Here is a 14,259-nt window from a genome sequence, read left to right on the forward strand (position 1 = left end):
GGGAACTGTAGTTCATGTCCACGACACGTGACCGCACGAATGCGCATGCGTCGTGAGGCCCAAAAAGTGCACGATGGGAGATGTAGTCCGTAAATCTCAGGTGAAAATTAAAAAATGCTGCCGTGCCATTGCCCAACAATTGGAGCAGTTACTTGGGGGGTGAATGGACTACGTGCATTGCACGAAATTAGAAAAGGGTATTTATTTTTCAATCGGCAGATTGTTCAGGGCGTTGAACTAGTCAGGCAGAGGCGGCCGGTGGACCTGGTCCTGCTGCCAGAGAAGGTGAACGGCGGCGGCGCGACTGGGGACAGGGCACCGGACACTGGTTTGTCAGGGAGTGTGGCTGTTGTCGGTGAACGCTGTGCGCTCGGAGGGAGGGCAGGGGGGTGAAATGTCGGCCTTGTGCGTATTGAGGTGGTCGCCGGCCACAGTCTTCAATCCCAACAACACAAATTGCTGGAATTATTCAAGCCGCCGAGCAGCCTGTGTGGGGAGAGAGACAGAGCGAACAGTCTACTTCTTGGTGTAGGAAGGAACTGCAGATGCTGGTTCACACCGAAGATAGACACAAAATGCTGGAGTAACTCAGCGGCGAAGGCAGCATCTGCGGAGAAGAGTCTCGCCCCGAAACGTCACCCATTCTTTCTCTCCAAAGTTGCTGCCTGACCCGCTGAGTTACTCCAGCATTTTGTGTATATTAACATTCTGTATCTTTAGGACCGTTTCATCCGTTCTCCACTAGTCAAGGCAATTATATGACAATCACGCTGCACCGTATCTCTCAGCCCGGGAAACTTTGTTCAAATGTACTTTCCAGTTTCAATTATGAGGGTAGGCAGGCCCAACTCCATTGTATACCTATAGTTAGAGCTGTGTTCTCTAATACAGCAACCACGTATTGGCTAAAGATGTGGATAATATTTTTAATAAAAAATAATAAGATGAGACGCTACTATTTAACACTCGAATTTCTGTAACTTATATAAGTGCATATCTGACCATAACAGAAAAAGTAATGACAAAGTTTGGAGGAATCCAAATATAGGAGCAATTAGTTTGAACATTATTAGGAATATGGCATATCACTGCAATGTTTGTATAATTAAGTTATATTTTTTAAGAATGACCTTGAAGTGTTTTCTTTGTTCCCTGGAAGTTACTTGATGTGTTGAAGGTTGGTGTTTCAGAAGTCATGACAGGTTAGCGATCTTGTTGTGCAAAGCCCCTTGGGCAACAGTGGCCATAATGTGGTGGAACTCTGCATTAGGATGGAAAGTGACATGGTTCATTCAGAGACTAGGGTCCTGAACTTAAAGAAAGGAGACTTTGAAGGTATGAGATGAGAATTGGATAGGATAGACTGGCAAATTATACTTAAAGGGTTGACAGTGGAGATGCAATGGAAAATATTTAAAGACTGCATGAATGAACTCCAAAAATTGTTCATCCCTGTCTGTCGAAAAAATAAAATGGGGAAGGCTCAACCGTGGCTAATGAGGGAAATCAAGGATAGCGTTAAATCCAAGGAAAAGGCATATAAATTGGCCAGAGAAAGCAGCAAACCAAAGGACTGGGAGAAATTTAGAACTCAACAGAGGAGGTTAATTAAGGGGTGGGGGGGGGGGGGAGAGCATGAAAGAAAGCTTGCGGGGAATGTAAAAACTGACTCTAAAAGCTTCCTTAGATATGTAAAAAGGAAAAGTTAAGTGAAGACGAATGTGGGCTCCTTACAATCAGAGACAGATGAATTTATAATGGGAAACAAAGAAATGGCAGAACAGTTAAACAAGCACTTTGGTTCTGTCTTCACTAAGGAAGACACAAACAATCTCCCAGATGTACTAGGGGTCTGATGATCTCGTGGGAGGAAGGAACTGAAGGGAATCCACATTAGTCAGGAAATGGTGTTAGGTAAACTGTTGGGACTGTAGGCAGATAAATCCCCAGAGCCTGATGGCCTGCATCCCAGAGTACTCAAGGAGGTGGCCCGAGAAATTGTGGATGTGTTGGTGATAATTTTCCAATGTTCTCTCGACTCTAGATCGGTTCCTGTGGGCTGAAGGGTAGCCAATGTAACCCCACTTTTTAAGAAAGGAGGGAGGGAGAAAACAATAGACAATAGGTGCAGGAGTAGGCCATTCAGCCCTTCGAGCCAGCACCGCCATTCAATGTGATCATGGCTGATCATTCTCAATCAGTACCCCGTTCCTGCTTTCTCCCCATACCCCCTGACTCCGCTATCCTTAAGAGCTCTATCTAGCTCTCTCTTGAATGTATTCAGAGAATTGGCCTCCACTGCCCTCTGAGGCAGAGAATTCCACAGATTCACAACTCTCTGACTAAAAAAGTTTTTCCTCATCTCTGTTCTAAATGGCCTACCCCTTATTCTTAAACTGTGGCCCCTGGTTCTGGACTCCCCCAACATTGGGAACATGTTTCCTGCCTCTAACCTGTCCAACCCCTTAATAATCTTATACGTTTCGATAAGATCCCCTCTCATCCTTCTAAATTCCAGTGTATACAAACCTAGTCGCTCCAGTCTTTCAACATATGACAGTCTCGCCATTCCGGGAATTAACCTAGTAAACCTACGCTGCACTCCCTCAAGGAGGATGGTCTGTGCCTCCCTGGTGCCAGGGTTCAGCACATCACGGACCGACTTCAGAAAATCCTAGTGAGGGAAGGCGATCAACCTGAAGTCGTTGTGCACGTGGGCATGAATGACGTCGGGCGGAAGAGGAAGGAGGTGCTACAGCGGGAGTTTAGAGAGTTAGGAAAAAGACTGAGAAGTAGGACGTCGAAGGTGGTTATCTCTGGACTGCTACCTGTACCTCGTGCTGGTGAGGCCAGGAACAGAGAGATAGAGGGTATGAATTTATGGCTGAGGGGCTGGTGCAGAGAGCAGGGATTTAGATTTCTGGACCACTGGGATCTCTTCTGGGCTAGGGGTGACTTGTACAAAAGGGACGGGTTACATCTTAACAGCAGGGGGACAAACATTCTGGCAGGCAGGTTTGCTAGTGCGACACCTGTGGCTTTAAACTAAGTAGTGGGGGGGAGGGGTTAACAAATTGGGAATATGAAGATGAGGTTAAAGGGAATACAGGAGATATTGCAGAAGACTCGGAAGAATGGGAACAGAAGTTCTAGAGGGGAAAAGAGATTAAGGGCAGGGCCATTTGTGACCGATGTGAGAGGGGAGGTAAATACAGAAGTTAAAGTGTTTTACTTAAATGCGCGTAGTATAAAAAATAAAGTGGATGAGCTTGAGGCTCAGTTAGTCATGGGCAAGTATGATGTTGTAGATATCACTGAGACATGGCTACAAGAGGACCAGGGCTGGGAACTGAATATTCATGGGTACACAACGTATAGAAAAGACAGACAGGTGGGCAGAGGGGGTGGGGTTGCTCTGCTGGTAAGGAATGATATTCATTCCCTTGCAAGGGGTGACATAGAATCAGGAGATGTTGAATCAGTATGGATAGAAATGAGGAATTGTAAGGGTAAAAAGACCCTAATGGGAGTTATCTATAGGCCCCCAAACAGTAGCCTCGACATAGGGTGCAAGTTGAATCAGGAGATAAAATTGGCGTGTCACAAATGTAATGCTTCGGTGGTTATGGGAGATTTCAACATGCAGGTAGACTGGGAAAATCAGGTTGGAAATGGACCCCAGGAAAGAGAGTTTGTAGAGTGCCTTCGAGATGGATTCTTAGAACAGCTTGTACTGGAGCCTACCAGGGAGAAGGCAATTCTGGATTTAGTGTTGTGTAATGATCCTGATCTGATAAGGGGACTAGAGGTAAAAGAGCCATTAGGAGGCAGTGATCACAACATGATAAGTTTTACTCTGCAAATGGAAAGGCAGAAGGGAAAATCGGAAGTGTCAGTATTACAGTATAGCAAAGGGGATTACAGAGGCATGAGGCAGGAGCTGGCCAAAATTGACTGGAAGGAGGCCCTAGCAGGGAAGACAGTAGAACAGCAATGGCAGGTATTCCTGGGAATAATGCAGAGGTTGCAGGATCAATTTATCCCAAAGAGGCGGAAAGACTCTAAGGGGAGTAAGAAACACCTGTGGCTGACAAGGGAAGTCAAGGACAGCATAAAAATTAAGGAGAGGAAGTATAACATAGCAAAGAAGACTGGGAAGACAGAGGATTGGGACTCTTTTAAAGAGCAACAAAAGTTAACTAAAAAGGCAATACGGGGAGAAAAGATGAGGTACGAGGGTAAACTAGCCAATAATATAAAGGAGGATAGCAAAAGTTTTTTTAGGTACGTGAAGAGGAAAAAAATAGTCAAGGCAAATGTGGGTCCCTTGAAGACAGAAGCAGGGGAATTTATTATGGGGAACAAAGAAATGGCAGACGAGTTAAACCGTTACTTTGGATCTGTCTTCACTGAGGAAGATACACACAATCTCCCAAATGTTCTAGGGGCCGGAGAACCTAGGGTGATGGAGGAACTGAAGGAAATCCACATTAGGCAGGAAATGGTTTTGGGTAGACTGATGGGATTGAAGGCTGATAAATCCCCAGGGCCTGATGGTCTGCATCCCAGGGTACTTAAGGAGGTGGCTCTAGAAATAGTGGAAGCATTGGAGATCATTTTTCAATGTTCTATAGATTCAGGATCAGTTCCTGTGGATTGGAGGATAGCAAATGTTATCCCACTTTTTAAGAAAGGAGGGAGAGAGAAAACGGGTAATTATAAACCAGTTAGTCTGACATCAGTGGTGGGGAAGATGCTGGAGTCAATTATAAAAGACGAAATTGCTGAGCATTTGGATAGCAGTAACAGGATCGTTCCGAGTCAGCATGGATTTACGAAGGGGAAATCATGCTTGACAAATCTACTGGAATTTTTTGAGGATGTAACTAGGAAAATTGACAGGGGAGAGTCAGTGGATGTGGTGTACCTCGACTTTCAGAAAGCCTTCGACAAGGTCCCACATAGGAGATTAGTGGGCAAAATTAGAGCACATGGTATTGGGGGTAGGGTACTGACATGGATAGAAAATTGGTTGACAGACAGAAAGCAAAGAGCGGGGATAAATGGGTCCCTTTCGGAATGGCAGGCAGTGACCAGTGGGGTACCGCTGGGTGCTGGGACCCCAGCTATTTACGATATACATTAATGACTTAGATGAAGGGATTAAAAGTACCATTAGCAAATTTGCAGATGATACTAAGCTGGGGGGTAGTGTGAATTGTGAGGAAGATGCAATAAAGCTGCAGGGTGACTTGGACAGGTTGTGTGAGTGGGCGGATACATGGCAGATGCAGTTTAATGTAGATAAGTGTGAGGTTATTCACTTTGGAAGTAAGAATAGAAAGGCAGATTATTATCTGAATGGTGTCAAGTTAGGAAGAGAGGATGTTCAACGAGATCTGGGTGGAGGCCAAGTCGTCAGTTATTTATAAAGCGGAGATTGATATGTTCTTGATGAGTAAAGGTGTGAAAGGTTACAGGGAGAAGGCAAGAGAGTGTGGTTGAGAGGGAAAAGTAGATCAGCCATGCTCAAATGATGGAGCAGGCTCAATGGGCCGAATGGCCTAATTCGGCTCCTATGTCTCACTCTGATTTACACTTGTACTGCTGGTGACTAATTCATGGTATTCTGGCATTGAGACCATATTTGAATCAGTCTGCACTTCCTTGTATCAATGCAGTATAATTGGTGAGCCAGTAGGGGGTGTATGGTGCAAATAGATTTCAAGCGAGCAGGAAAATGCTATCTTTAATTATTCGGAAATTAGAACAATTGAAACAAGATGGTGATACCGCAGTAACATTAGTTAGTAATATTTTTATTCAGTATACCTACCTCTCCCAGTTAATACTGCACTCCATCTCAATGTTTAAATATTGTAGAATACTATGTCTGCACTTGCATAATGCACTCGTAAAGGAAGAAACAGACAAGTTTTACGACATCTAATTTTAATTGTGTTTGTTTGCAGATCTTGCAGTAGGTTGCAGGTAGCTTTTGGCATCGAGAAGAGAAAAGATTGCACAATAGTTCCACAAACTGAATAACTGTCGGCATGCTGAGGTCTTGTTGGACAAGCATCTCAAGGGTTTACATGGTGCCCTCTTGTAACGAATGTGCAAGAAGGCTACAACAGTTTCATTTACCGAGATTTTATTCCGTAGTCAATCGAGTTACACTTCAGAAACTGAACAATCTTTCATCTCAACAGTCAGTGAGAAGTGTGAATGGCCGTAATCCCTTCACTAGAAATCAGGAAGAGCAATGGAGAAAGAGAAATAAAACTGCACTCACTTACATAGCAGCAGCAGCGATTGGGATGATTGGCGTGTCATATGCTGCTGTACCTCTCTACAGACTTTATTGCCAGGTCGGTGCTTATCCCAGTATGCAACTAATTTACTGACGTTAACATGATAAATAGACATTAACAAGTATTAAAAATATGTCTGTGCCTAAATGTTTTTAAACACTTTTTAACAGGTTCTTTGAAGTGAACGATGTGATTTAAAAGTGCAGTAATTTTAATGTATCTGATAAAGCAACTGGTCCGATCAAAACCTCTCACTATCCCCTTCTTCTATCGCCAGAGAAACAAATTGATGTATACCAGATCTCATGCCTGAGACTTGTGGAAACTAGCAGAAATTGTTCCACAAATTTATAGAAGTTCAGTAACTGAATCGACAGAGTTGGATGCACATGCATGGCCAGCCTTTTTTAAAGTTTTCGTTGCGATTTGGTTTTGTAGTGCATTTATAAACAACATAGGTGAAAAAAAATGGAGGAATGTGGGTTCTTTCTCATAAGGCGGAATGGATGCTGCATTTAATAACATAAAAGTCACTCTATTCTAGAAGGCAGTTATGTGATCTACACTCAGATGTTCTAGGAATGCAAGATGCTACTTAAATGCAAGTACATTGGGGGGTTTTTGTAATCAGTTTGAAAAGGTTTGTGCACTGATACTATTGTTGATAGAACTGCAGACTTGATTACTAGTTCAGGAAAATACCAGATTGTACTTAACACCTTTCAATCTTAATCAAAACATTTTACAAATGAAAGAGTTGCATTACTGTTAGCGGTGTTCTCATATTAATTGCTAGGTCGATTGTTATTTTAAAATCTGAAGGATAGATTTTTGTAAACTGAAGGTTTTAAGGGAAATGGGTAAAGTCAGGTGGATGGATTTGGTTTGCAGATTAGCCACAATCTTATCGGTTGGAACAGGCTCCAGGAACCAGTCTGAAGAAGTATCATAATCCAAGATATCATCTACCTCCACGGATGCTGCTTGACCCGTTCAGCTACTTCAGCATTTTGTCTTTCCCAGGAACCAAAATCGACTGTTTTTTCATTTCTCTCCCTTGTTCAAGATTGCATTCGATCAAAAGATGCTTTGACAAACTGTTGTGTTTATCATATTAGATAAAAAGAAATACTGACTGGTATGTTTGTTTATGTGCGCACATTTCAATTTCTGTCTGTAAAACAAAAAGAAATAAAGAATTGAAATGGCATGTGGTAGATGATTTTTATATATGCCATGGTCAAAAAGATTACACTTTGTGAATAGCTCAAAGAAAGACAAGAAACTGTGGACTGGAATCTTAAGCAAAAAAAAGTGCTAGATGGGTCAGGCAGAATCTGTGGAGGGAATGGATGGATGACATTTCAGGTCAGGGCTATTCTTTATTGGCGTGAAGCAAGGCGCTCTTATGGATGTCTAAATGAAAAGAACTAGCTGTATATCCCAATTAATTGTACGATGTATATAAAATAAACAATTCAAAGTTATTCTCATTTCAGCTAGTTGCTTTTAGTTTTAACAAATTGTCTACTTTCAGGCCTCAGGACTGGGAGGGACTCCAGTAGCTGGTCACAACATGGAACAAGTAGCCACGATGGAGCCTGTGAAAGATCGAGTTATTAAAATTGCTTTTAATGCTGATGTTCATTCCAGCCTGCAATGGAACTTTAGACCTCAGCAAACTGAAATCTTTGTGAGTATTTATGTACTAATGATGTACATGATATGAGGAAACTGATGTACCACTCAACAATGCAAATTAAATTAGGGAAACCTAAACCACTTAAACTTTGTTTTTGAGACATAGTTTTAATTTGGGACCTTTGCAGGTATGCAATGCATAAATTAGTAAATAGATTTTAATGTACTAACAGGGAGGTGACATTGGAAATGAGTGCATTGCTCCTTCAGATCTGGCCATGCTATCAATTGATTTTAGAACATTGAACCAGGCCATATGTCTTTGGTCTTTGTCTATGATCTTCTCTGCAGGCCTTTTAATCAAATCCCACTTCCAAAATCCCACACCAATGTGACCTTTGTTTTTGCTTTTGGTTTAGGTGGTTCCCGGAGAGACTGCTCTAGCATTTTATAAAGCAAAGAATCCCACTGATAAGCCAGTTATCGGAATCTCTACCTACAATGTAGTGCCATATGATGCAGGGCAGTACTTTAACAAAATACAGGTATGGTACAATGATGCAAATGTTAAAAGAAAGAGATACTCTTTAAACACCTTATAATTTTGTCCAATGTGGTTTTAGGAGGATGTTTTGACTTCTGTAAGGCAAAGCTTTTAAGCCCTCTGGATGGAAGTTCCACAATTTAAGGACTCTTTTCAAATAATATAACACCTCCAAGACCATCTGTTTGTAATTTTTTTTAATGTAAAAGTTGCCATAGGGATGAGGATAGTTTTTTTTTAAAGCCGATGTATTGCAGATTTTCCTTCCCCGGGCATATGTCTGTTAGGAAGATTTAATATGTTGTGACATGTAAAAGGAAAAGTTAATCTGTGGAAACAGTTTTTAATAAATGATGTATCCTTGCCACCCATGATCACAGTGACAGTTACTGCCTTGGTTTGGCCAGGACATCACTGTGCAGCTGATCAGCCCAACACTTTATATGCTACTCGCCAAACTCTGAAAATTCACCTGGAAAAATATTTTGGCAGGAGCAAGTAATTCCAGATCAGCTCTTCATCACTCTAAATTTAATGTTTATCTCAACTCATTGAGTAATTTTAGGCAGAAAGACTTCTTACTCATCACTGACAAAAATAAAGCAGACAAGAGTTGAGGGTAGAGGGTCTCCATTTTTTATAAACGGCATTATTTTCAGCATAAAAGTCCGATATCATTCTTCTGATGCAAGGTAAATGGAACTGGTGGAAGGTGGAACTTGGTTGTCATTGAGGAAACCATACATGTAACAGTAGCATATTCTTCCGTTTCTCACCAAATAATTTCCACTTTACTCCCATGACCACCATACCTGGACATCCATTTTGCACATTAATCATGCTTGGATACAGTTCTGAATTATCTTTTATAGTTTTAAAATTGTTGCAGTTTGTTCTAGAAAATGTTTAATTTTGAATAATGCTATAGATTTGCCTTTCCTATTATCCTGCTATGGTCTCACCTCAGTTATTTCCTCTTCAGATCTTGCCATGCTAAAAAAACATAATTTACCTCAGCTATTTGAAACCAGCATTCAGTGTCATCTTTCAATATGGCATTGTCTCCAAGGCTTAAAGATCTTTCCCACGTCAAAGGTTTCAACTGGGTTCAAAGATCAATATCTGCCTGATCAGGGCAGTGTTCAGGGCAGCCTTTCAAGCAATATTCATTATGACTTTTTGCAGTATTGTTTCACAATTTATGAAATTGCTTATTTTTCCTCCTTTAAAAAACCTGACCAAAGTAAGAATCAAATTTGGTTCAGGCGAGAATGCGAGTTTAATAGGTGCAGCTAATTATAGTAAATGTCTTTGTTTCTTCTGTAATGTCTGTTATATCCATGCAAATTGATATAACACCAGCTCAATGATGCTGGATTTATTTGCTGTCTTTCAGTGTTTCTGTTTTGAGGAGCAACGGTTAAATCCCCATGAAGAAGTGGACATGCCAGTCTTCTTTTACATTGATCCAGAGTTTGCTCAAGATCCGGCAATGGCACGTGTAGAGACAATCATTCTCTCTTACACATTCTTTGAGGCAAAGGAAGGTCAAAAGCTACCTTTACCAGGATATAATTAGCACAATTGCTATAAATATTGCATTCATTCAGCAATGTTCCTTTAAATAACGCGTCCTTTGGTTAACCAATGAAGAATCCTTGCTGTTGTGATTGTTAAAATGAGACGATCGACAAAATAATCAAAGAGCAGAGAATTGTTTTGTAAGCAGAATGACTGCAGAGGTAAATTGAAAATGAAGTACGAGGAAAATAAACTGCTTCCCAAGGATATAGCAGTCCATAAAGCAAATATCATGGGAGGAACCTAGGATCTAGTTTTGCAATAACATATAATCATTAACATTTCACTTAGTGAATTATATTGTGTCAAGATGATCAAGATAATAAGTGATTGAGACTGGCACAATAACAACATTTAAAAGACATTTGGACAAGTATGTGGGCAGGAAAGGTTTAGTGGAATATAGGAAAAATGCGGTGCATGAGACCAGCTTAGGTGAGGCATCTTGATCGGCATGGACCAGTTGAGCTGAAGGGCTTGTTTCTGTGTTCTAGGACAGTATGATGCTATGAAAGGTTTACTATTGAATGCCATAAAGACACAATGTCCTGGAGTAATTCAGTGGGTCAGGCAGCATCTCTGGAGAACATGGGTAGGTGGGTGAAGGTTTGGGTTGGGATTCTTCAGACTCATCCTTAGTGGTGGTTAGGTAAGTGATGAAACGTTGATTGAAGGATCCTGACGCAAAACCCCACCTATCCATGTTCTCCAGAGATGCTGCCTGACCCACTGAGCTACTCCAGTACTTTGTCTTTTTTTGTAAACCAGCATCTGCAGTTCCTTGTTTCTAAACAACTGTAGGAAGGAACTGCAGATTCTGGTTTAAACTGAACAGAACTAATGTTTCAGATTGAAGAGCCATGCTGCCCGACAAGCTTCCTGCATTTTCTGCTTCAATTTCAGATTTCCAGCATCTGCAGCTATTTATTTTCCAACAAATATAAAATATGTTTGCATAACATATGTAACATCGAGATATGTTCCAGGAAGATTTTTAAAAAAAGATGGTTCCTGTGGCAAAAGAAGGAAAGCCCAGGAAGGATGACTAAGAGGTCTTAAGCAGAGATGCCCATGTTCAATGAGATCAAGCCTTGACAAAAGCAATATTAAAAACTTTAAAAATACTTACTAGCAGTTAATAGTCTGAGGTGGGTTGTGTTGATGGTTACTGCAACCAAGGCGAAAACAGATAAGGGAAATGCAGATTCGGTGAAGAGAGCCATGATTTGCGCTGGAGTAGGAAGATAAAAAGCTATAAAGCTACCAAACTTGCTTCTCCATAATGTTGCAGTGCACAGCAAATAAACAGATTTAATAAGGGAAAGAGAAATGAATCAGTACAGGGTCAGAATTAGTCCAGTGGATGTGTTTGTGCTGAATTATGAAGATAAAACCTCCAGTTACTAAACTCCAGAAATGCTGTTTGACTGGCTGAGTTACTCCAGCACTTTGTCTTTTTTTTGTAAACCAGCATCTGCAGTTCTTTGTTTCCACTATTAAATGCTGTTTTCTTTATCACAATGAATCGCATCATTTTTCTATTTTGTCACCTCCATTGTCCACTTGAGGAGACTGCCTTCATCTCATATCCAAAGAATAGCCAAAGAATCTCCTGATAGCTTTTCTCTCCTCATCTTATTGAACGTTCTGAGAAATCTGACTTGGGTCTTGTATTGAATTGTGTTGCCTCCTGTCCCTCAACTGCATAATGCAGATTCAGGTTCAACATGACATTCTCCCTTCCACACTACCCCTCACAACGTATCTGCTGTTCTTTCAGAAAGGGCAAGCAAGAGTGTTACAGAAACTGTCTCCAAAAGCGTAGCAATTTCAGTATTTCAATGGAGTAACATTGGTCTGCAAAATTCTGGAATGGACCCACAAGTGATTGACTCAGATGTGAATGCTGCCAATTGAGGCGCAACTGACCACCATGTGACATGTCTCAAATTACCCATATATTATATCTCAGAATAATTTCTGAAAGTAAATTGTCCAATTTTATGAGATTTCACCTTATCCGACAACACGGAAGAAGTATTGACACACGAGAGGTGGTGATGAGATGTTGCTGAGAGCTTGACTGATGTGAATTATTTGCTGGATGTCAATAAATGCATTTCAATAAACATAGGTTGTTTGATCTTGTGTTGGGATTCTAACACAAGTAGGACAGTCCTGGCTCACCTTGTGTGAAATTCCATTGTATACTACATGTATAATTCATTCAAAAACATAAAAGTTTATTGTCAAGCTTTTTGAGAACCTCATTGTATATAAATATGAACAATCTTGAAAATATGGTACAACTGCCTGTTTGTAATCCTATTTAAATTACAACCAAACTGAATTATTCATTATTTTTAGGGAATCAGCCTGTCAAATGTGATATTAGGGAAAAATATTTTGGTTCGACAATGTTTTAGGTTTAATATGATGCAAAATCGGCAGTTTTATTGTTTTTGATAGCTGTAGTTTATACAAAATTCAATTAAAGACTGTGATTCAACCAACATTACCTGGCATTTTACTATGTATATTTAAGTAGTGAATTAAAATTATTTTGACATGATTTGGTGACATAGTGATCCAGTGGCAGGTAAGGATAACATGGGTTGTGACCATAAGATAATCACCAATAAAGACCTTAAAATCGATACATTGGTTATAAGTAAACCAGTGAAATGTTTCTATGTACATTTGTTAAGAGTTTAAGACAGAAAGATTGGTTTGTGTTTTGAGTCACTGGATATTTTATCCAACTTTGGTCTAGTTAAATTTAGTTACATTTCATTTGAACAGAATGAAGAAGCCCATCCATATATGAAAACCATGTTCAGTACATTTTTTCACAAGAGGATGCTATTGATACATTTCTCTGATATATTGGTTTCTATCAAGATAAGGTTTTTTTCTATTTATTTGTGTATTGGGCATCCCTGGCAAGCTGAGGAAGGCTGCCTAAGTACATACTAGGAGATAGCTCAGCTGCAGAAATGGGTGAAGAAATTGCAGATGGAGTTTGATCTGATTAAACGTGAAGTGTTGCACTTATGGGTCAAATGGAAGGGGAAAGTATACAGTGAAAACCAAGACCCTTAATAACATTAATATTTTGAGGGACTAAAGGCCATACCTCCCTGAAAGTAGCAACACAAGTAGATAGTGGTTAAGAAGGCATATGGAATGCTTGCCTTCATTGGTCAGGGCATTGAGTAAAAGAGTCAGGATGTAATGAAGCTTTATAGGATATTGCATGCAGATCTGGTTGCTCCATTACAGGAAGCATATGGAGACTTTGGAGAAGGTGCGAGGTTTTCCAAAATGCCTGGATTAGAGGGAATTAGCTATAAGGTGAGGTTGGACAGACTTGGGTTGTTTTCTATGGAATGATGGAGGTGGAGGGGAGACCTGATTGAAGCGTATGAAATTATGAGAGGCTTAGAAAGAGTAAACGATCAGAACCTTTATCCCAGGATGGAAATATCCAAGACTAGAGGGCATCGAGGGGCAAAGTTTAAAGGAGATATGCAGGGCAAACATGTACACAGACAGTCGTGGATGCCTGGAACATGCTGCCAGGGGTGTTAGTGAAGGCAGTTACGAAAGTGGTGTTCAAGAGACTTTCAGATGGGCACATGGAAATGCACGGAAATTCTCTGCTCGGCGGGGGCTTCAATGTTGGGGGCCAGAACCGCCCCGACGTGCAGCGGCAGTGGCAGCGGCAGCGTCGTCGCCCGCCCCGGATCAGGGGGCTTGGGTCGGCCCGCTGCGGACCTTTCACCGTCCGGCACGGCCTGGCAAGTTCAACAGCCTGACCATGGGAGAAGACGGCAGGGGAAGAGAAAATACATTCTGGCCTTCCATCACAGTGAGGAGGTGTCTGGAGGAGACTCACTGTGATGGATGTTTCTCTTTTTTTTTTTTGTGTTGGTTTGTGGTTGTGTAATTGCTTATTTTATTGCTCTTACTGTTGGACTGTGGGTGACGAAATCTCGTCCAAAAGACTTGGTTTTTTTGGATGACAATAAAGGTAATTCTGATTCTGCTGGGGGTTAGAGATCATATGCGGATAGATAAGATTGGATTATCTTGACATCATGTTAGCCATACACATGGGGTGAAGGGCCCACTCCTGAGCTGCACTTTGATCAATGTTCTGATTTTCAAGTTCATTTG

The 14,259-nt window shown here is 41.0% G+C and overlaps 1 protein-coding gene across 5 annotated transcripts; it reads left to right on the plus strand.

Moving 5' to 3' along the window:
• Nucleotides 1-136: 136 nt before the first annotated feature.
• On the plus strand, nucleotides 137-12,584 carry cox11 (cytochrome c oxidase assembly homolog 11 (yeast)). Of its 5 annotated transcripts, none has more exons than XM_078411992.1 (5): nucleotides 137-197; nucleotides 5,973-6,371; nucleotides 7,852-8,007; nucleotides 8,375-8,500; nucleotides 9,896-12,584. In XM_078411992.1, exons 2-5 carry the CDS (start codon nucleotides 6,057-6,059, stop codon nucleotides 10,076-10,078), a joined length of 780 nt encoding a protein of 259 aa, XP_078268118.1. In that variant the 5' UTR covers nucleotides 137-197; nucleotides 5,973-6,056; the 3' UTR covers nucleotides 10,079-12,584. The 5 variants fall into 5 exon arrangements, with proteins under 5 accessions (XP_078268118.1, XP_078268115.1, XP_078268119.1 ...); XM_078411989.1 differs by lacking the exon at nucleotides 137-197 and adding an exon at nucleotides 263-328; XM_078411993.1 differs by lacking the exon at nucleotides 137-197 and adding an exon at nucleotides 1,301-1,335.
• The last annotated feature ends 1,675 nt before the right edge of the window (nucleotides 12,585-14,259 follow it).

The sequence above is a fragment of the Rhinoraja longicauda genome, chromosome 15 (assembly GCF_053455715.1).
Source record: "Rhinoraja longicauda isolate Sanriku21f chromosome 15, sRhiLon1.1, whole genome shotgun sequence".
Lineage (NCBI taxonomy): Eukaryota > Metazoa > Chordata > Chondrichthyes > Rajiformes > Arhynchobatidae > Rhinoraja > Rhinoraja longicauda.